The sequence below is a fragment of the Dipodomys merriami genome, unplaced genomic scaffold (genome assembly GCF_024711535.1).
Source record: "Dipodomys merriami isolate MVZ:Mamm:240054 unplaced genomic scaffold, mDipMer1.0.p SCAF_2, whole genome shotgun sequence".
Lineage (NCBI taxonomy): Eukaryota > Metazoa > Chordata > Mammalia > Rodentia > Heteromyidae > Dipodomys > Dipodomys merriami.
The window spans coordinates 9,645,535-9,667,928 of record NW_027203381.1 but is presented as its reverse complement, the minus strand read 5'-3'; the positions used below and the strand labels follow the sequence as shown (position 1 = coordinate 9,667,928).

Genomic DNA, 22,394 nt, shown 5'->3' with positions numbered 1-22,394 from the left:
ATGTATAGACAGAGACACAAAGAATGCGTATAACAGTTCACAAATGACAAATATGGAAGCAAAAATTACAATCAAGTCCTTTAACAGGCAGGAAGCTACATACACATTGGAATCAACAATAAATATTAAATCTTGTATTGTTTGCCAGTTCTGATTATATTAAAAAATAGATGATTAGTAGATAGATACTTCTAAAAGAGAAACATTTCAATATTATCTAAATGCAAAGAAGACCCAAAAGACTATGCTGTCCTTAGTAGTTACTAAGAATTTAAACACAAATAACTATATGATCATCTTTACTAAACAAAGACAAGAAAAGCACTATAGAAGCTTGAGATAAAAAGGGCCTCCCCCAGGAAAGTAAAGATAACACGTGTAAATGATTTAAGACTGACCATTCAGGAGTACATCCAGCCTTTAACAACTAGACATAAATAAGTTTTCACTACTTCTCTTCCTCAGGTACCTCTGTTATCCAGGTGACAGCCACAGATGCTGATGACCCAACCTATGGCAACAGTGCCCGGGTGGTCTACAGCATTCTCCAGGGCCAGCCATATTTTTCTGTGGACTCCAAAACAGGTATCTGATGCAAGAATCAGCGGTGTTTGTTTTGTTCTACTATCCTTTGAAACCTCTACTTACCACAGAAGCAACTTTCCTTTTCAAGGACTCTCCAGGGAGTGTACTAAGCAAACTATTACAAATTTTAGGATTAAGACAGCAAAGGGGCACAGGCTTGAGGCTGAGAGCAGCACTATGCAAAGACAGTGTACAGGGCCAAAGCTCTGCCTATCTAGAAATAGCTCCTCACCAGCCAGCCCTCCAAATATGACTACATTTATTTCCAGAGGCAAAGGCTTCTATAATTACAGTACAAGAAGACCCAAGAGATGGCATATTTGCCTAGGCACACTCTAGAACTAGAACCACGTGCTCCGAAAGCACCTTCAGGAAAATCATCCAGCCTGTCACCATGTCTCACAGATAAGGAAACTGGAGAGCTAAAATGCTAGTTAAAGCTCACTGGTTATAGACCTATCTCTGAACATGTGGCCCAAAGTTTTCCACTGAACTACCCAGTTCTACGCAGATCACAAGGTCAGAATGAATGGCAGCTGAGCAGGGAAGTTTTGAGGGGCGAGGAAGGAGCACATAGGATATGTGTCTAAGCAGGCAGATCCTGGTGTGGAGATTCAACAGGGAGGACAGCAAAGTAGCTGAGAGGGGAACAAGCAATGTGGCTGAAAAGGACATCTCTATAGAAGTATGGCAGGTTTTTTAAAATTTCTACTTTATTTCATTTTAATTTTTTTCCTGAGGTCTTTGACTGCAAGATTTATTTTTAATCTATGAAAGCCTTTCTTTAATATGTTTGAACTGGGCAGAATTTTGTTTGCTTTCATGCCAGTATTAGGGCTTGAACTCAGACCTGTATGCTGCCCTTTAGCTTTTTCACTCAAGGCTGGTTGGTGCTCTACCACTTGAGCCACAGCTTCACTTCTAGATTTTTGGTAGCTAATTGGAGATAAGAGTGTCACGGACTTTCCTGCCCACGCTGACTTTGAACTGCGATCCTCAGATCTCAGCTTCCTGAATGTAACTAGGATTACAAGCATAGGCCACCTGTGCCCAACCATTATGGCATTATTATCTTACATTTATTCCAGGATTCCTCCCTTTTCAGATGCTTTCATAGACTTTATTTGAACATCCCAATAATATTGTGAAGTAACAAAACCTATAGGAGTATTGTTACTCCCATTTTACGTAGGGAAGACTGCAGACCTAAGAGAAGAAAGTTGAGTAAGGAAGCTTACAGCTACAGAGGTGAACACTCAAAGTCACCTCTTTATTTGAAAGGGAAAAAAATATGTTCTACTATTAGCAATCTGATAGACTCCCCACACATACACCAAGAAGTTCCAAAGGTAGTCAGGCATTCAGAAAATTGTATCATAAAAGTAGAAAGTGAGGAAGTGTAAATTAGTAGGAAGAAAAAAAAGATTATAGTCAGAGATTTCTATAAAACAAAAACTTTAATATATCTGTGGAAGGAGAAAGAAGTGCCCACAGGGAAAAAATATAGACAAGAAGAGAGTAATGGGTCCTTTATACCCTAAGAAGTACCTTACATTATTTTGACAGCTCCCAGAGGGCCTCTAAAGTGTTAAGGTCAAAACTACATGGAAAGCTAGTTATTGCTGTGCCCATGAGGTATTTAGCGAAAGAAAATGCTTCATATTTCACTTCAAAATGTTATTGCCAAATGCAATCTATACATTAGAGGAATAAATGTGGGATGGGTAGGTCTTCCCAGTCTTCTTTTTTCATGCAAAAAGTCTATTTAGCCAAGGGTCACGCCATAAACTTGAAACCAATAAGCCTTTAATCTTCACCTGAAGTGTTTAGAAGTCAACTTTCATAAATTGAAGGGTTAAAAAGGAGATAGCACATCACTGTGCCTCTGAGGCAAGATCAGAATGAAACATTTTGTGAACTTGGGTTACACCCCTGTCTTCACGGTACTATGCTGCTGCTCACTATCTGGGGAGCTCATCTGTCATTCATGTAAAAAATACACACCTCACAGAACATATTTCATGCCCAAGCTCGTAGAATTCAGTGAGGCACAGAGGCAAGCAGGACACAACTAAATTGAATGAACAAATAACAAAAGGAAATCAAATCGGAATTCCAGCCCTACAAAGAGGTTCAGGGGAGGCAGAAAAAAGCAGAATACGACTTTGTCTAAAGCAGTCATTCATACTACAAGGGCTCTAGGGCCTGAGGAGAGAAAATTCTGAAAAAGAATAACCTAAAAGTCACAGATCTGCAGACATATGACACTCTGTTTTCTGGACTCCAAGTCCCAGTTTTCTTTGGCTAGTCACAGCCCTCTGAAATCACCTTGGTCTGCAAGTCAAGTCTGTAAGAGAAACACTGCTGCCACCTCCCGATCCCTTTCAGTAATGTTACCAAAGGAAGTCAGCCTCTAAGCCCTTCCAGCTGGGATCTTTGTATGAATTCATTGTTTTCAACCCAGTTTTTATTTGCTTCAATTTTAATGAAACAACTGACACCCTCTAGGCATTTACCTTGCTCAATGGAGAAATCTAGAAATTGAATATGTTAAAAAAAACTGACTTGTGGTTTTGTTTTTGAAAAGCAGTCATTTCTATCCTGCAGGTGTGATCAGAACAGCACTTACCAACATGGACAGGGAAGCCAAAGAATACTACGAAGTGATTATTCAAGCCAAGGACATGGGAGGGCAGCTTGGAGGATTAGCTGGGACCACGACAGTCAACATCACCCTGTCTGATGTCAATGATAACCCACCCCGCTTTCCCCAGAGTGAGTACCTAACCAACCAAAGCACAGAGCTCAGGCCAGAGGGTGCAGGAGGAAAGTCCAGCCTTAGTGTTAAAATTGTTTATCTTGAATTTCTTCTGCCTTCCAAGGAGCTGTGATTACAGACATAAGCTACCATTCCTGGCTTGTTTTTGAGAGAAGATACCACGAATATTTTGTCAAGGTTGGCCTCAAACTGGCAACCTCCTGTCTCTACCTCCTGAGTCACTGAAATTACAGACCTGTGCCACCATACTGGGCCATCTGATTATCTTAACCAATCAATTCACAGATAGATAACAAGTATCTTCTTCAAATGGGTACCATACATGTAGGTACAAGACACTTGAACCAGGCTCCTATGAAGCTGAAAGCTCACTTCAGGAGTATACATTTTATACATCGGAAAAGCTATCTATAAAGAGTATTTAGTGTGCCTCTTGGGCAGTTCACAAATGATGTGAGTTAAGCAGGTAACTAAGAAGTTGATGGATCCTTCAGGTTAAGAACAGTGTCATGGAACAGTCTGTGAAATGCATAAGGATTGTTTTATTCATAATAAACTAAGATGCAGGAATTCTTCATAGAAGGATTAGACTTTGACAGAGGATCAAAGAATCTAAAAGATCCTTCAAGAAACATCTGTTCCACTGAGAGGAGACAATAAGAGGATGAGTTCAAGGCCAATTTCAGTTACACAGGCAGTCTGAGGGAGGAAAGGACTCAAATTCTAAGTATGGGGACATAGAGCAGTGTACAAAACATCTGAGAAGATGAGCAAAAACACACAAACGGTCTCTCCCTCTCGCTCTCCCTCTCCCTTTGCCGCTCCTGGAAATAAAACTGTTTATGTTATTTTATGCTCAAAGACTCCTAAAAATCAACACTGCTCTTTCAACTATGTTATATTTCTAGTGAAGCCACAGAATAATTTTTGAGGAAAAGATACACAGAGAGCTAATTTGGTAGCCATGTACAGGCTTGGCTGGGCAAAGCATACTGAGAAAACATTGGGAGCTGCTAGGAGGCTTTCAGAAGGCTCAGAATGGAACTGATATGGACTTGAGGAAAGGCAGGAGTAGAGTGGTACAAATAAGAAAACAAGGGCCAGGTGTTGGTGGGTCACGCCTATAATCCTAGCTACTAAGGAGGCTGAGATGTGAGGATTGTGGACTCAAAGCATGAAAAGACCATGAAACTAAAGGAAAAAAAAAAGACCATGAAACTCTCATCTTCAATTAATCACAGAAAAAGCTGGAAGTGGCACTGTGGCTCAAGTGGTAGAGTGCTAGCCTTGAGCACCCAGGGGCAGCACCCAGGCCCAGAGTTCAACCCCCAGGACCGTAAAAAGAAAAGAAAAGGGACACATGGACTTCTGCCTCTAGATTTCTTGACTAAGGAAACTAGGTTTCTTGACTGAGGTTGACAACATTGCTTTAAATTTGGGTGACAAGGAGAAAGATTGTACTACTGACAGAAAGAGAGAGTGCATAATGAAACTAAGTGGCAGAAAGGAGGAAGACAAATTCCGATTTGAATATGAAGTGACAACATAACAATCAGGTTGCATGTCTTTAAATAAAAACCATGAAAATATAGAGTTATAGATCAGGGCCCAGGAATGGAGACATGACAAAAAGTGGATGCCTGAGAGAAGCAGATATAGTTCCAGTTGAAAGACTCAGCCAAGGAAATAAGATTAAAAAAAAAAAAACTAAAAACAGAAAGCCAGGCACTGGTGACTCATACCTATTATCCTAGCTACTCAGGAGGCTGAGATCTGAGGATAACAGTTCAAAGCCAGCCCAGGAGAAAAATCCATAAGACTCTTATCTCTAATTAACCACTAAAGAGCCAGAAGTAGAACTGTGTCTCAAGTGCAGGCCATGAGCAAAAAAGCTCAGGCACAGTGCTAAGGCTGAGTTCAAGTCCTAGGACTGGCATGCATGCATGCGCGCACATGTGTACACACGCGCACACACACACACACACACACACACACACACACACACACACACACACACACACACACACACAAATAGAAAGAACTAAGCCAGATTAGCTAAATAGCTTGCATGTTGAATCAGCCAGACCAAGTAAACCTTCTACTTTATCTATGTAAATACAGAATGTGAGTTCAATCATTTACACAAAACAGGTATACACAAAGTCCCTATGGACATTCATGAAAGAAGAGCATTCCACAAATAGTACAAGTAAGTAATTCACTAAATTGATCCATCCCACATTACTGGCCCTCATGAAAATGTTTGTGAAAGGTCACATGTACTATCCTTTTGGAGAACATTACCAACTCTGAGCTTCTTAAACATGTGGGATCTCTTTTGGAATTTTAAGACAAGAAGCATCAGGAAGCAGTGAGAGAGTCCCAGCTCTAAGGACTTATTATTGGACCATATGTACAAAACTAATGAATCTAGCTGTCTGTAGCTATTCTCCATTTATAGATCACTATTCTCCATCAGCTCTAGATAGGTTGATCATAGAGGTGGGAACAAAGCACACTGACCTTGCCATGGAACAAAGGCCTTTGAAATATAGTTAAATAAATACATATTTTGTGACCACAGTGTTTTACTATCTTTTACAGAAGGAATTGACATTTGGGGAAATATTCACACCCATTAGGAAATAATAAAAGTTTAGGAAGCAAGACACTTTCCACCAGTCTGAAGTATGACTGGGATGAGACACAGTTTCACATGTAGCTTGTACTATTCTTAGAGTAATACAATAGTGAAGCAATTTTAATTTTTCCTTATTGAACATTCACTGTAGTCTCTGACCTATAAGACTTGAGTGACAGTCTCTGTGGATCTCCATTTTGGTCTGAAAATCTCAAGCTTTCATTTTTGAAGCAAGGAAGAGATTTTTCACATATAGCATACTTGATATAATAATGACAAGGCCTATCTTTGTAGCAACAGATTATCAAGGATGCATGTTCTTGTTTTTCTCCTCAGAACATTATCAGATGAGTGTATTGGAATCAGCTCCAGTGAGTTCCACGGTGGGGAGAGTGTTTGCCAAGGACTTGGATGAAGGAATCAATGCAGAGATGAAATACACTATTGTGGATGGAGATGGTGCAGATGCCTTTGATATTAACACAGATCCAAATTTCCAAGTTGGCATCATAACTGTAAAGAAGGTAGTCCAACTCCTTTTTCCAGCTCATTTTCATGGATGCTTTATATATAATATGCTAGTGAGGGTTTTTGTACTAAAAATATATATTGATTTAAATCCTCTGATAAAAGTGATTTCCAATTATTAAAAAAGTAAAAAACTTGCCTCTATCCCTTGGTCTTACATGCTAATTCTGGTCATATCACTTTACAGAAAGGTTGGCCAGATATAACAATACGTATATTAGGTAAAATATTCTTTATGCATGTGTGCAAAATCACAGTAAACTCCTTTAACAATTAGCATAACCACAAAAATGAATAACAAAAATATTATACAGGTTCTATCAGAGGGGGTCTTAGTAAGGAGTCATTGGGCAAATGGAGAGGGTAAAGATGGATCAATATGATCAAAATGTGTATGTGTGAAAATAACACATTATAGAATTAGGAAAGTTGACTAAAAGTAAAAGTACCAACTTGGGGTATGACACAGGATTGAAAACATTCTTTACTACATGTCATACCTCAAGTAAACAATAATTCATTGTTAACTTTAATTAGTAACTACAGATGCTCAAAGTTTTTAATTACTTAATTCTTGAATGCAAAAATTCCATTCAAAAATTAATCAGAAAAGAAATTTTAAGTATACTCAATAGTTAAATTATATTTTGTATCTTAACATAATTCTAAGTCATAGAAAAATAATAACAATCTATGTTAAATTTCACAGTATACTTTAGCCCTTATTACAAGCAATTCATTTCTTGAAAAATCTATTAATATTAAAATTTAAGAAACTGCTCCATTACTTAGGGGTAAAAACCCAAAGTACAGAACACTATCTCCCACTGTCTTTATCAAAATTATATCCATGTTCAATCAAAATATGTATCAATTTTAGGATCATTTTGATTTGTTTTCTGAATTTAGAAGCTGTTAGAAAGTAGGATTATGAAAGAAGTCAATAAGTTGGGCATACAGACCAGTCACATAATGTAACAAATATTTTGAAGCTTTTGACGGTTTAATCCATAATTCTAGAACAACATTCACTCAGATGTATGATTCACACACATTATTCCTACTTTATCATTAACAGTGTCATATAAAATTGAAACAAAATTTTGCTTTTGATTTATTTCCTTTAGGCCTATTATTTGTCTAAAAAGAAAATTTTTCAAGAAGAAAAATTAAGTCGAATTGATAGACTCAGTCTTCATAAAACCACATTATAACTACCTACTACCTTGAGTGTCTTTTTGGCTTTTAAGCAATCAATCGATTGATTGCTAGTCTCTTCAATGCTTGAAATTACAATTTTCAGAATGCGCTTTATTCTGTAGGAACATGATATTGTGTCAATTGCTAGATGTCAGCTTGCCTTCCATCTTCCAGCATACAATAAGCAATTTTGGGGACCCTATTTTCCTATTAAGTGATCATAAGAACAAAATTGTAAAATCTACCAAATCTAAGAGGATTTTAAATTCTCAATTAAAATAATTAATAACTAAATCCACATTACCACTTTGAACTGTAATTTTATGACTTCATTTTTAGGAATCCAATCATTTTTCATTTTTGAATGTTCCAACTCTAGGAAATTTCTTGAAACTGGAACTTGGGTTTGTTACAACATTTAAATAAACCCTTCTGAATGTAGAGATAGTTATATGTTTAGGAAAGTAAGAAGCTAATGTTAAACTTGCATCAAGGTTGGGTAACTTTAAACTGAGGATACTGGGGCAGTATTTTCTTTCATTCTAAAGGTAGCTGTGAGAGAAACAATAATCTTAGATAGTTTGAAAATCATGAAGTAACTTATTTTAAAAAGAAATGTCAACAATAATTAAAAACTCACTCTAGTCTTCTCAACAGATGGTGCTAGAACAACTGGATGCCATATGCAAAAAAAAAAAAAAACTTCAATTATACCTCACAGAAATAAACTTAAAGTGGATCATATGCTTAAGTCAAAACTAAAACTTTAGTATTTGTAGAAGGAAACATAGGAGACAATCTTTTTTATTCCAATTTGGCAAAAAGTTTCTGCAACATGACACCAGAATTCCAGTCTAAAAAAAGAAAAGTTGTGGGCTGAGAATGTGCCTTAGTGGTAGAGTGTTTGCCTATCATGCATGAAGCCCTAGGTTTGATTCCTCAGAAAAGCCAGAAGTGGTGCCTGTGGTTCAAGTGGTAGAGTACTAGCCTTGAGCAAAAGAAACTCAGGGACAGTGCCCAAGCCCTGAGTTCAAGCCCCAGGACTTGCAAAAAAAGAAAAGGAAAGGAAAAAAGAAAGAAAGAAAGAAAAGTTGTTAAGACAAAAGGTTTTATTCTTCAAGATGCTATTAAGAATGAAAATGTACTAGTTTATACCAAGGAGAGAAGGGGTGGCGGGGAGGAGAGGAGAAGCCATCCATTTTAAAACTGAGTAGTGCGCCAAGCAAAACCTGAGTCAGGGCAGAGAAGGTTCCTAGGAACCTCTCAAGACCATGCCGCTTATTTAGTAGACAAGTTAAAGCCATGCTTGCCTGGAATAAAATGGTTTTACCATCCCACTGACTTCCTTAACTACCTCAGAAGTTCTCAAATCTTCCTTATCTTCCTTACCCAGGGTGAAACTGAAATCAAAACCTTTACTGTAGAAGGAGAAATTATTTCCTCATTTTTATTTTTATGCCTTTTCCATCATTTCATTTAATTTGGAGGTCTTCCTACTAGTGATCAATATTGAACATCTACTAGTGGCTAATCAAAATTTTTCTGTCATTACTTTTTAGCCCCTGAGTTTCGAAAGCAAGAAAAGCTATACCTTAAAAGTGGAAGGAGCCAATCCTCACCTAGAGATGCGTTTTCTGAACCTGGGCCCATTTCAGGACACAACAACAGTGCACATCAGCGTGGAGGATGTGGACGAACCCCCAGTGTTTGAACCTGGCTTTTATTTTGTGGAAGTACCTGAGGATGTAGCAATTGGAACAACCATACAAATCATTTCTGCCAAGGACCCAGATGTGACCAACAACTCAATCAGGTTTTTCCACAGATTTCATCTTTTTTCTTATATCCTGGAATAGTTCTTTCTCTTGTATGCAATTTTCTAGCACTTTTCCCTTCTATCTCATCTCTGGATAAGCGTCTTTCTGTTGTTGTTGCTTAAATAACATGCTTTGTAAAGATATCTGGAAATGAAATATCATTATGTTTACAACTCACTTCCATTTGGTATACTCACATGCCCTAAGTTCTCAGTCATGGTTCCACTGATATCTAGGGTTGTGTAACAGTTGTTGTGGGAGGCAGCCCTGTGTACTAACCAATATACAGCAGTATCTCTACCTTCACCCACTAAATGCCAATCATAGCCCCTGAGTTCTAACAATCTACAATGTCTCCAGATATTGCCAAATGTCCTGGAGAGGTATTGCAAATATTACCCCAGTGGAGATCTGCCAATTCAGATAAAGAATAATCAGATGCACAATGTTAAAAATATTTTAAAAAAAACAACAACAAAAACCATTGTCACAGAGGTGAATATAAGGGACCACAGCCAGGTGCCAGTGGCTTACACCTAGCTACTCAGGAGGCTGAAATTTGAAGATTGCAGTTCAAAGCCAGCCCAGGTAAGGAAGTCCGTGAGACTCTTATTGCCAGTTAACTACCAATAAGCCAGAAGTGGAGCTATGGTTCAAGTAGTAGAGTGCTAGCCCTGAGCAAAAAAAGCTGAGGCATAGTACCCAGCCTCTGAGTTCAAGCCCAAGGACTGGCACAATAAAAAAACAAAACAAAAGCAAGTGATTACTACACATTCCCTCAACCACTATGAACCTTTTGACGTTTTTAAAATTTTAAATATAAATATATATATGAACATATACAGGATCGTATCTGACTGAAGTACAGTACAGGAATATACGATTTACCACTGTGACTAATTACCAACACAGTGAATAATTAGTACGCACATGAACGAAAATGAAGATTAGGAAGTTGAAAGATGTCTTGTCTGGGGTGCAAGTACAAATCGGTGATGGAGCAAGAAATGGAGAAAGAAAAAGAGGTCAAATGTGTTCAAATATATAGATGCATGAAAAGCGGAACAAGAAAATGTGCTGAAACTGATATGGAAGCGGGGGGGGGGGCGGAGAGAGACAAAATGACAGAGGGGGAGACTGATCATGAGGCATTATATATATAAATGTAAATGTGAAAAATGAAACCCTTTGTACTACTAATTGATCATTTTAAAACTGAGGAAATAGCATACGCTACATATGTATGCTATTTCTATCACTGCAGAAAGAGTACCTAAAAGCTATTCCTGATGTCAATGGTTGCGGTACCCTGTAAACTGTTCAGAAAGTGCTCTAAATTGTAATGCCATATATCTACTTCTCCATGGTATATTTTGAAATTAGAGTCCAACCAAGATCCTCAAAAGGAAAGAGCTGTTCTGATAACTGTGGCCATTTGCCATCAACGCTGGAACCAAAGTTTAACAGCTGGTGGACAGGTTGACACCTCAGCCTTCAGACCAAATGCCAAGCCTCTGAAGCCTGACACAAAAGATCAGGAATCCAAGGCCATTTGAGGCCATCTGTCACATTTGTTGTTGAAAGCCACACAGTAAAATGAATCTGGGGCTATAGCACAGATAACACATTTTTAAATACACTTCAATCTATCAATTGGCTTTTTTGTTACCTGGCTACTTTCATCACCTGGCTGCTTTGTACTTAATGAAAATGTATTTTTGCAGTTCTCTACAGATAATTACTGAAGGAAATCTGTTTTTTTTCTAAACAAGAAGTAAACATGTTACATGTTCATGTCTTAAAAATGGCTAAAACAATTTATTTGAATTTTTCTGGCTTCTTTTTTAAAGACAACTAATCTTTCTAGTTACCAACTTCATAAATGTAATATGTCAAAGAAGTTGAGGAATAGGAGTATGGCGAAGGGGGTGAATTTTTCCAAGTACACTATGTGCATGTATGGAAAAATACAACAAAACCCTTCATATGCTGGGCACCAGTGGCTAACCTGTAATCCTAGCTACTTGGGAGGCTGAGATCCGAGGATTGTGGTTCAAAGCCAGCCAAGGCAGAAAAGTCCCCATGATACTCTTATCTCCAATTAACTACTGAAAATCTAAAAGTATTGCTGTGGCTCTAAGTGGTAGAGTGCTAGCCTTGAGCAACAGAGCTCAGGGACAGCACCCAAGCCCGGAGTTTAAGCCCCACTACTAACCAGAAAAAAAAACTCCTCATATTATAAAGATGTGTCAACTCAGAATTTTAAAGGATGTTGATGTACAAATAAATTGAAAAATATTTTAAAATTTTTAAAGTAATACTTCAACCTTAAGGTTATTAAACATAAAACAGAATGGGAAGTAACCTTACTATCCCCAAAACAATCACAACAAAAGAAGCAGATTCTATGGCTAATTTGCATTTCAGAAAACTAAGGATATGTTTTACTATGGTCATAATTTGTATTACTTAGTCTATGCATATCAAAGAACAACTTTAGAGGATAAAACTTTATAAATATAATGAAATAAACCAGAAGCTCTAAAGACTTAGTGCCCATTTCTAAAATAGTCACATTTCTAAAATGTGCACATTTCCATTTCTTCTTTCTAGATTTTAATGCTGGCCCCTTCTGTGTTGACATAGGAAAAAAAGTCTTGTTAGGATCACAACACTGAATAATAAATGAGAAAAAGAGACTCATCACAGGACACGCACGCACGCACGCACACACGCACGCACGCACACACACACACACACACACAACCCAGCCATAGAGTTTATGGCTAGTATTCAGGACTAAAGTCATTATTATCTCAAAACTGAACTAAAGAAAAATACTAGTGGTTCTAGATCTACTACAAACATATGGAAACATCAAATAGACAAAATGAAGGAACCTGTCTGGGCAAATAGAAACTGCTACTTCTAGGCCACTTAAAAACCATCAGTTGGTATGAGAGAAGTGAAAAAGGGAGTGCCAGGCTAGTCTAATAGAACCCAGACAGGATAAATCCACAAGAAAATAGGCCAGAGGCAAAAGGAAGGATCTACTGGGATATTCTGAGGCAGGACTCTTTACTTTGAAGATTAAGTTTTGTTTCCCTAGAGAATCTGACCATGCATATGGAAAATGGGACCATAGTCTGCTAGTCAGGTGCCAGAACCTGAAGCCAAACTTGAAGGCTTTATTCCTTGAATAGCACTGTGATCTTGAACAACTAGTTTGACCTCTACAAGCCTCATTTTTCTCCTCTCAAAAGAGAATCTGGCAAGAAGAAGACTAGACTGACAAGAGCTCAGGTACAAAGATCAAGGCAGACTATCATAACTATCCACTTCCCTTGATTAAAAAAAGCATGGAGTTCATTTGTCAAATATACCTGATACATCTTATACAAGATATAAGGTACCTGCCTCTGTCTCGTCCTACCTCAACACAGAATGGGCCTGGACCAAAGGCAGAGGATCAAAGGATTCTGATTCTCAGAAGGAAAAGCATCTAAAAGTAAAATCTCCAGCCATTATTTAATAAGCCCATTTTGGATTGCATACTCTGTTATCTTTCCCTAAATTGTTCAGGTTATGCTTTTTTTTTAATGAGTTACATTTAAGGTAACTTGTAAATGTTGTATAGCTAATTCATCTTCTGTACTTTTGTTATAAAGAATAAGTGACACATATTATAGAAGAAAAATCTATGTGAAATCACCAAAAGGTATTACCTGTATTATAATAGTATGGAGTAAAGACCACTTAACATTTTTAAGATTATTAGGGGGCTGGGAATATAGCTTAGTGGTGGCTTGCCTAGCATGCATGAAGCCCTGGCTTTGATTCCTCAGTACCATATAAACAGAAAAAGCCAGAAGTGGTGCTGTGGCTCAAGTGGTAGAGTGCTAGCCTTGAGACAAAAGCAGCTCAGGAACAGTGCCCAGGCCCAGAGTTCAGGCCTCAGGATTGGCAAAAAAAAAAAAAAAAAAGTTATTAGGACATTTATTATCTCTTTAAATAATCTTTAAAAAGATTATTAGGACTTTTGTAGTTTATTGTGTGCTTGCCAACTTTAAGCTGGCTGTCTTTTACTGATAAACCTCAGAATGATATCTCCAGATTTAGTTTACGTGTATATGAAAAATTACAGTGCTTAAATCCCTTGAATTTTTAATAAAATCAAAAAATGTCTGGCAAGCAAGATGCTGAACCACTGGCAAATGAAATAGGCTTCTGCTGGTGTGGAAACAGCCTGCCCTCCTATGCTATCCTAGGGCATGTGGATTTAACAAGCCTGCTCATGACAATGTCCTCACCCAAGCAAACAAGCAGGGAGCCCAACAAACACCAGCTACTGTTTCCTTCAGGCCGTTCTGCATGTGTGGTTTATACTATTCTGCTGAATGTCAGCTAGAATATGGTGGTTTGAGAAAGGAAAAGTAGCTACAAAATTCATTAGTGTGTCCCAATTTCCTTATTCTCCATATGTATCTATACCTTTAATTTACTCCTCTGCCTTCTGGAAATTGGCCCAGTGCCCCATTCAGAGAAATGAAAGCCATTATTCCCTCAGCACAGGTCTAGTTTGGGAAATTGGAGAGGGATTGCACTTAATGAGGGAGGCTTCCTGCAGCAGGCTCCTGCTGTGTCCACCACACAGTGCAATCTGGGTTCCTGTTGCTTTGTCATTTCTATCACTCCATTTCCCATACCATCTGTGACATTTGCTATGGTTTTAAAGGACCCTCCCTCCATTCTTACTGAATCTCACAATATGGTGAACAAGTGAGATAATATAGGGGAGCAAAACGCAAAGAAATCAGATTGCCAAATCAGATTCTACTGGAATTGCAGACCTTACCCAGTACCGCATTAACAAAAGTCTCAAAGGACATATACACCACCAAAATAAACTTTAATCTCTTGAAAAGCTGAAATTATCTTGCATAGGAGCCTATAAACATTCTTCTTTCCTACACAAAGATGCATGTTGGTTGAGAAAAAAAAAAACACATAGAAAGTAGAAACAACAGATGAGGTTCATTGCTTCAACAGAAAAGGCCACATTTATTATGGAATGTGTTTATTATACCCTAATACCAACATAGTTTACATGACATTTTCCAGCAAGCTGTACCCCATAAATACACAAACTTCAGACTTACAGTGAGCAATTTTAAAAGGTGAGGTCCAGCCTGCTGAAAGTATTCTAAAGAATCTTCACTAGAAATGACACCTCGTAACTTGAGGGCATAGGTAGGGTTAGAAAGATGGGGAAGAATGATGAAGGGGTGACACTGACCAGGATGTATTATACTTATAAAATGAATTGCTGTACTAAAGACTTTTTAAAGCATTTTTAAAAGGAATCTTCACTAGTGAATTGCATTATTATAATTTTCTGTAATCAAATCATGAGTATGTTATTGCAAAAGGCTTTCTCTCCCCATAAGTGATACTAATTACAAGAACTGGAACTACTAAACTATACCATTTCCTTTTTCTTTTTTAGTTCAGATTTACATTTGACACATATGATGAATGATGACTACTTGTAGAGGTTGATATTTAAGATATCTCAAAACTCTAAGATACTGTTTTAAGTTTTAAAATTGTATAATTGATCTTTTAAATAGATTAAAGCTGACCTAATTCTTGGCATCCTGTTTAGTTCGTCCTTTCTTCCCTCCTTCCTTCCTGCCTTCTGCTTTTCTTTCTTCTTGCCTGCCTTCTTTCCTTCCCTTCCTTCCTTCTTTTTTTAAATTTTTATTGTAAAGATACTATACAGAGGGTTACAGTTACATGAGTAAGGTAATGAGTACACTTCCTATTGAGCATTGTTACCCCCTCCATTGTTTTCCCCCTACTATCCCTTCCCTCCCTACCTTCCCTGAGGTTCTTTTTTTTAAAATTGTGATTAAGTGATTACATAATCTCCCAAATTTCACAGTATTCTGGAATAATGATGCTCATTTAAAGTCACAAGCTCATTCTAACTTTCCTGGAGCAAATTGTTTTTATCATAGTCTATAACATATAACGGTGTACACATATACACCATACATGTGATCAGCAGCATAGGGATATTTAGTAGTGGTTCAACCAGATGAGTGTAAGTTCTTTGTTTCTTAAGTCCTGTTAATTTTGTCATATCACCTAACATTTTGGATTTAACATCCACTTATCAGGGAGACCATGTACCGTTTGTCTCTTTGCTCTTGGCTTACCTCGCTCAACATGATTTCTTCTAGCTCCATCCATTTCCCTGCAAATGCCATTATTTTGTCATTTCTAATGGCTGCATAATATTCCATTGTGTATAGTTACCACAATTTTTGGATCCATTCATCTGTGGTTGGGCATCCGGGTTGTTTCCATATCCTAGCTACTGTGAACAGTGCTGCAATAAACATGGAGGTGCATGTGTCCTTGTATATTGGTTCCTGTTGTTCAGGGTAGATGCCTAGAAGTGGTATGACTGGGTCGTAAGGGAGGTCAATCTTTAGCTTTCTAAGGACCCTCCAGACTGCTTTCCAAAGTGGTTGTATAAGTGTACATTCCCACCAGCAGTGTAATAGGGTTCCTCTTTCTCCACATCCCCTCCAGCATTTGTCGTTGGCTGATTTATGGATGTGGGACATTCTGACTGGGGTAAGGTGATATCTCAGGGTTGTCTTTATTTGCATTTGCTTCACCACCAGGGATGATGAACATTTCCTCATGTGTTTCTTTGCCATTTTTATTTCTTCATCTGAAAAGTCCCTCTTTAGTTCCCTTGCCCATTTAGTAATTGGTTTGTTAGGTTTGGGAGGGATTAGTTTCTTGAGTTCCCTGTATATGCTGGATGTTAACCCCTTGTCTAATATATTGCTGGTAAATATTTTTTCCCAATTAGTTGGTTGTCTTTCTAGCTTGGTTGCGATAGATTTATCTATGCAGAAGCTTTTTATTTTAAGGTAGTCCCATTTGTCGAGTCTCTCTCCAATTTGTTGTGACCCTGGGACTCTGTTCAGGAAGTTCCTTCCTGTGCTTCCTTCCTTCTTAAAAGAGAAAAATAAAAGCAGTAATAAGTTTTTAATTTGGGCTTTTTGTTTTGTTTTAGTTTGGTTTTTGAACTAGATAAAACCATAGTCTTTTAGGTATTCACCAGTCAACCTGCTCAAGCCTTGTTTCACATGGTATACACTCAGTTATCGCTAGTAATGTGCTGTCCTATATTTAGCCAAACGCAAATGATGAACATATTCATGTTTTTGCAGGTATTCCATTGACAGAAGCAGTGACCCTGGGAGATTTTTCTATGTTGATATTACAACAGGTGCCCTGATGACTGCAAGACCCTTAGACCGTGAAGAATATTCTTGGCATAATATCACTGTCCTTGCTATGGAAATGAGTAAGTAACATAATGCACTAGTCTTCATATATGACAGAAAGTGTCAAAAGTGGAAGTTTCTGAAACTTATAACAAAATATATATATAAGGGGAAAAATTGAATCATGTTTTATGCAAGTAAGTGAATGCCTTCACTACTTGTTAAGTATTTGCATTAAGTATTTAATTATTTGTATTAAGTATCTATTGGATGTATAATGTTGCAAACAAAGCTTGCACACAAAGCATGCAAAACAGAAAAAGATATCATTTTACACCCAAAAATACCTACAGGGAAAAGAAAGGGTTCCTAAGAATTCTACATTTTCAATCCTCAACAAGATTACAAATGCACAAATAGTAGTACAAAATTGTATTAGTGGATGAAAAAATCAATATCACTATCTTTTTATTTGCCTAACATACACAAGGTCCTAGGTTTGTCACCATCACTGGAAAAAATAGACTATATACTATGTTTTTTTAAAAAAAATATAATACTAATGGTAAAGACTCATGAAAACACAAGTTCATTATCTACTAGAAATATAATTGGGCACAGCTACTTAGGAGGGCAATTTGTCAATGTACTAAGTTTTTTTTAACTAGTTACTCTTTTCCTCAGATAGTCTCATGAATACAGCTATCGATTTCAGCAAAGATTTGTTTTTTTGTTTTTTTGTGGGCTTTTTTGGTCAGTTGTGGGGCTTGAACTCTGGGCCTGAGCACTGTCCCTGGGCTTTTCAGCTCAAGGCAAGCGCTCTACCGCTTGAGCCACAGCGCCACTTCCAATTTCAGCAAAGATTTGTATAATAAATTTTCCACTGTAGTGTTGTGAGACAATGGAGAAGCCACATTTTGTTGGAGTGTTTATTAAAAGGCTAGTGACTATGTGGTGGACTCCTGTCTCAAAGACCAGCAGTCAGCAAATATACTTAACACTGTTAAGAAACTGAGCCTGAAGGCCAGAGAGGAAAGAAAGAACAAAAACAATACCAAATATCCAATTCAGCTCCAATGGAGAGCTGAAGTGGGATGCCATGGTGACTGGAGAACAGCCAGGAGACAGGAGTCAGGAGAAAGAGAACACAAACACAGAGACATGTGGCATGGCCTCCTGGCACCTGAGCTGGTGCAGGCCTAAATAGGGCCAGGTCAGGATGCAGGGTCACAGGAAGCTCCCAGTCCCAGGCACTGGACTGACAGCTTTAGTAACCTATCAGCCAAGTGCCCACTCCTGCCTCCAGGGATTCAGACCTATCACTTGGGAGGTGGGAGAGGAGGGAGGGCTTCACCTTCCCCCACCATGAAGACAAGATACCAGATCCTACCATCCACCATGTGGCAAAGATGGAGCCAGCCAGACCCAATGGCCCTATTTGAGTAGTAGACATTTCTCTGTATTTTAAATAGGAAAAAAATAGGAATTACTAAATCTCTGATCCATGGATTTGACTAAGTAAATTATGATACAACCTACATTAAAATGAGAATATAATATTTTCATGCTTTTAATTATTCAAGGGCAATAATTTTGGCTTAAAATTATTCTAAATCCATTTTATTTTGCTTACCTGCAATTTCTGTGCATATGTTTCGCTACATATGTTTTACACATTTAAGTTAAATATACTATCGGTATCTATGATAGGATTATAGATCATAATCTTGTTTTTTCAAAAATTTCATTATTCTGCCTATAAATAATCATGTTATAATGAAAACATAAATTTTAATTATATCAGTGTTTTCTGGTAACCAAGGAGTACCAGCATTTTAGGGTACAATACTGTAGAAATGAGATACTTTTGAGAAAGAAAAGAAAAGCTTAATCACAAGAACAATGTATTATGGGATTACTTACTAAGAAAATTTCTGTTTCTTGTAACATGTTTTATCCTTGGGTTGGTAATCACATGGTAAAAGATAGGAGGGGCACCACTAAAGATATGATGCTATCCTTGTGTGGTAATGCCAAGGAAAAGACACAGATCAAAAAAGACCCATTTCCTCATGAGTGTTTATAGCTTCCACCCTAGCCAAAGATACAGATTTAGTGTGCATATGATCCTGTAATGTCCTTTCAGCCCCTAAGCAGAAATAACTGTGCAGTGTTATCTCTATTCCAGTGAATAACTTGAGACCTTTTTTCCAACGTAACTTAAAGAACTGATTATTCTACAGGAATAAAGCCAAGTAGTTACACACAGCATACATCCAATTATAGAAATGGGTGGTTTTAAAGCCCAGAACACAGAACTGACTTACCTTTAATTCTAGAACTGAATGTGTGAGCCAACAAGAGTCAAAATCTTTTTTTTTTTTTTTTTTTTTTTTTTTGTCGGTCGTGGGGCTTGAACTCTGGGCCTGGGTGTTGTCCCTTAGCTCTTCAGCTCAAGGCGAGCGCTCTACCACTTGAGCTACTGCGCCACTTCCGGTTTTCTGGTGGTTTTATTGGAGATAGGAGTCTCACGGTCTCTCCTGCCCGGGCTGGCTTTGAACCGCGATCCTCAGATCTCAGCCTCCTGAGTAGCTAGGATTACAGGCGTGAGCCACCAGCGCCCGGCGAGTCAAAATCTTTTTAAGACTTGTTTTGTGATACTTGCTTCCCCTCAGTCTCTCCCACTCTTCACATTCCTGATATCAAATATACCCCAGCACACATCTCTTTCTGGCTACACTCTACCAGGCAATGCACACATCTATGCCTGTGCTGCCATTTCCATTCCTTTACAAACCAGACTGACCAGACAAGTACCTACTTTTAGCAAATTGCTGCTTTTTTGCATTACTGAACTCTCACTTCTGGTTTTCTTTCAATTCTCTCTAGACAATCCCTCCCAGGTGGGAAGTGTTTCTGTAACAATCAAAGTCTTAGATGTGAATGACAATGCTCCAGAGTTCCCCAGATTCTACGAAGCTTTCGTCTGTGAGAATGCCAAAGCTGGACAGGTAAGGAGGCCTGGGCCTGGGCATTAAGGAGCCAGAAACAAATCAGATGGCCAACCACACTACTGAGGACATTTGTACTCAAGAAAGTAAGTTTCTAAACCAGCCCCCTAATTTCTTTATATCACATTTCAATAGCTTGTCAAGACAACTCTTTGGAGCTTACATCACATTTTATAATCTAACCAGTATTTTAATGGTGGGATGATTCACAGTGTATCCTGTATGAGGTATCCATCCAACTTGAAACTCAACCATATCTCACCTTAACTCCCTCGATTCCCCAAAGATTGACACAATACATCTATACTCAAAGCAAAAGTGATTTCTAGTGCCTGGAGAAAATGAAGTGTCCAACAATAATTATGATTTAAACTCGTTTCATTCATTGACTCTTGAAGTTTGGTACAACAGTCTATTAAGTTCCTAAATGTTTTTTTTCAAGCTCAGGATAATTCTTCTTCCACATCTATTAAATTTCTAATCTACATAGAACTAAAATATTATGCAGCTAAGAAAAGCTACCATGAAGCCAGATGCTGGTGTCTCATAGCTATAATCCTAGCTACTCTACAGGCTGAGATCTGAAGATACCAGCTTAAAGCCCAGGCAGGAAGTACAAGATTCTTATCTCCAGTTAACCACCAAAAAAGCCAGGAGTGAAGCTATGGCTCAAGTAGTAGAGCCCCAGCTGTGAACGAAGAAGTTAAGGGACAGCACGCAGGCCTTGAATTCAAACCCCAGTATCAGCACAAAGGTTTCAGTGCAAACTTCACAGCCCAAGAAATCCATGTTATTACAAGTATAAAGGAAAAATAAAAACTACATTTGCATGTTTGTTGTTTTGTAAAATCATGTGAATATGATTGGAAAAAAAGATGAAAAAATAATACAGGTTACTAAGAGTCACGGGCCCAATAATTAGAAGGTCTTAAATCCTGCTCTTGATTTCTACTCTAGGAAACACCTTGAAGGCAATTTCAAGGCATGAGGCTCAAGAACAATCCAAACAACATAAGAACAATTATAAACAATCAGGCTCCTTGCTCTACACACTTTCCTCAAAGTTTTGTGGTTTTCACTATAGAGGTTTTTCACCACCTTAGTTAAGTTTATTCCTAGGTATTTTGTTAGACTATTATAAATGGGGTAATTTTCCTGACTTCTCAGCCTGTCCATCAGGTGACTTTCCTGATGAGTACCATGATACCTTTGTCACTAGGTAAAACAATCTGCCATCAGATTCAAAGTTTGGGATTATGCTGGGCTCTGAAGCTTTTCTTCTGACTGATGGTCAACTCACCTGATTTCATGTCTCTCCTTTAGGTAATCCAGACAGTGAGTGCTGTGGACCAGGATGACCCACACAATGGGCAGCATTTCTACTACAGCTTGGCTCCTGAGGCTGCTAACAACCCAAACTTCACTGTAAGGGACAACCAAGGTAATTAGGTGGACAGACAGCTATCTGTACTTTGTTCTACAACACAGGCTGGATATTTTTGGTTACTGTTCCATACAAATGGTGTTAAAAGTTTGCCTGCCCTGTAACAACTGAGAGAACGTTGATACTAACCGGAATTCTCTTTTTAAAAAGGCAAAGAGTGCCCTCTGTTGACTAAATTTTCACTCATCAGTAAATTGACAAATGTTTACTGATTGTTATGTGCCAGAAACACAAAGGCACATACGCAAAGTCCATCCTTTATTCCTATTCATGAAAACATGTTTATGTGTTCTTTCATGATGGTAATAATCCAGAGGGATGACAAGAAGAGACTTAGAGAAACAGAAAACTCTTAGGGATCATTTCTAATTAAAGATCAGAAGAGGAAGGGGTGAAGAGTTCTCAAAGCAAACAGGAGGCAAAGGCTAGATAATGAAGATAGATAGCACAGGGCAAATGCAACAGTTTAGTTCTTGAAACAACTTTGTGATTTAGGAAAACAAACCCAGGAAGGGTTTCTACTGCAGAAACTGCTCTCTGGTGGAAATGGGATTTTAGGCCTCCTCCAATAAGCACTAAGATTACCAAAGGGATTTATGTACTCAGAATATTCTTCTTAGACAAAAATGAGAAGGGGATGGCTTTTGTTCTTTAGTCAGATGGTGTACTTCAAAGAAAGGTCAGAGTAATTGGAAAAAGAAATGGAACCAGTCAGATGAACACCTTCTGTTGCTAACTCTGCTACTATCTAGCTGGCTTGGAAAGGTTATCACTTCTCTGGTCTACAGTAATCTCATTTCCATTCCAATAATCTAAACAAAGGGTAGCAAAAATGCTAGCCTCAGCAGGACACTGGTGGCTCATGCCTGTAATCCTAGCTACTCAGGAGCTGAAAACCGAGGATCATGGTTCAAAGCCAGCCCATGTAGCAAAGTCCATGAGACTCTTATCTCCAATTAACCACCAAAAAATCCCGGCAGTGGCACTGTGGCTCAAGTGGCAGAGTGCTCACCTTGAGCTGAAGAGCTCAGGGACAGCACCCAGGCCCAGAGTTCAAGCCCCACAACTGACCAAAACAA

At 38.2% G+C, this 22,394-nt stretch overlaps 1 protein-coding gene and 1 long non-coding RNA gene across 3 annotated transcripts in view; one reads left to right on the top strand and one right to left on the bottom strand.

The window, feature by feature from the left end:
• Positions 1-22,394, bottom strand: part of LOC138831951 (uncharacterized) — a 651,402-nt gene that overhangs the window by 545,834 nt on the left and 83,174 nt on the right. The window lies entirely within an intron of this gene.
• The window catches only part of Cdh20 (cadherin 20), a 182,521-nt gene that overhangs the window by 150,112 nt on the left and 10,015 nt on the right, over positions 1-22,394 (top strand). For both annotated transcript variants that reach the window (XM_070029017.1, XM_070029018.1), the window contains exons 4-10: positions 466-585; positions 3,193-3,360; positions 6,342-6,529; positions 9,293-9,546; positions 16,804-16,940; positions 19,750-19,871; positions 21,195-21,312. In XM_070029017.1, the coding sequence (XP_069885118.1) occupies positions 466-585; positions 3,193-3,360; positions 6,342-6,529; positions 9,293-9,546; positions 16,804-16,940; positions 19,750-19,871; positions 21,195-21,312 (1,107 nt within the window). The remainder of the gene's footprint in view (positions 1-465; positions 586-3,192; positions 3,361-6,341; positions 6,530-9,292; positions 9,547-16,803; positions 16,941-19,749; positions 19,872-21,194; positions 21,313-22,394) is intronic.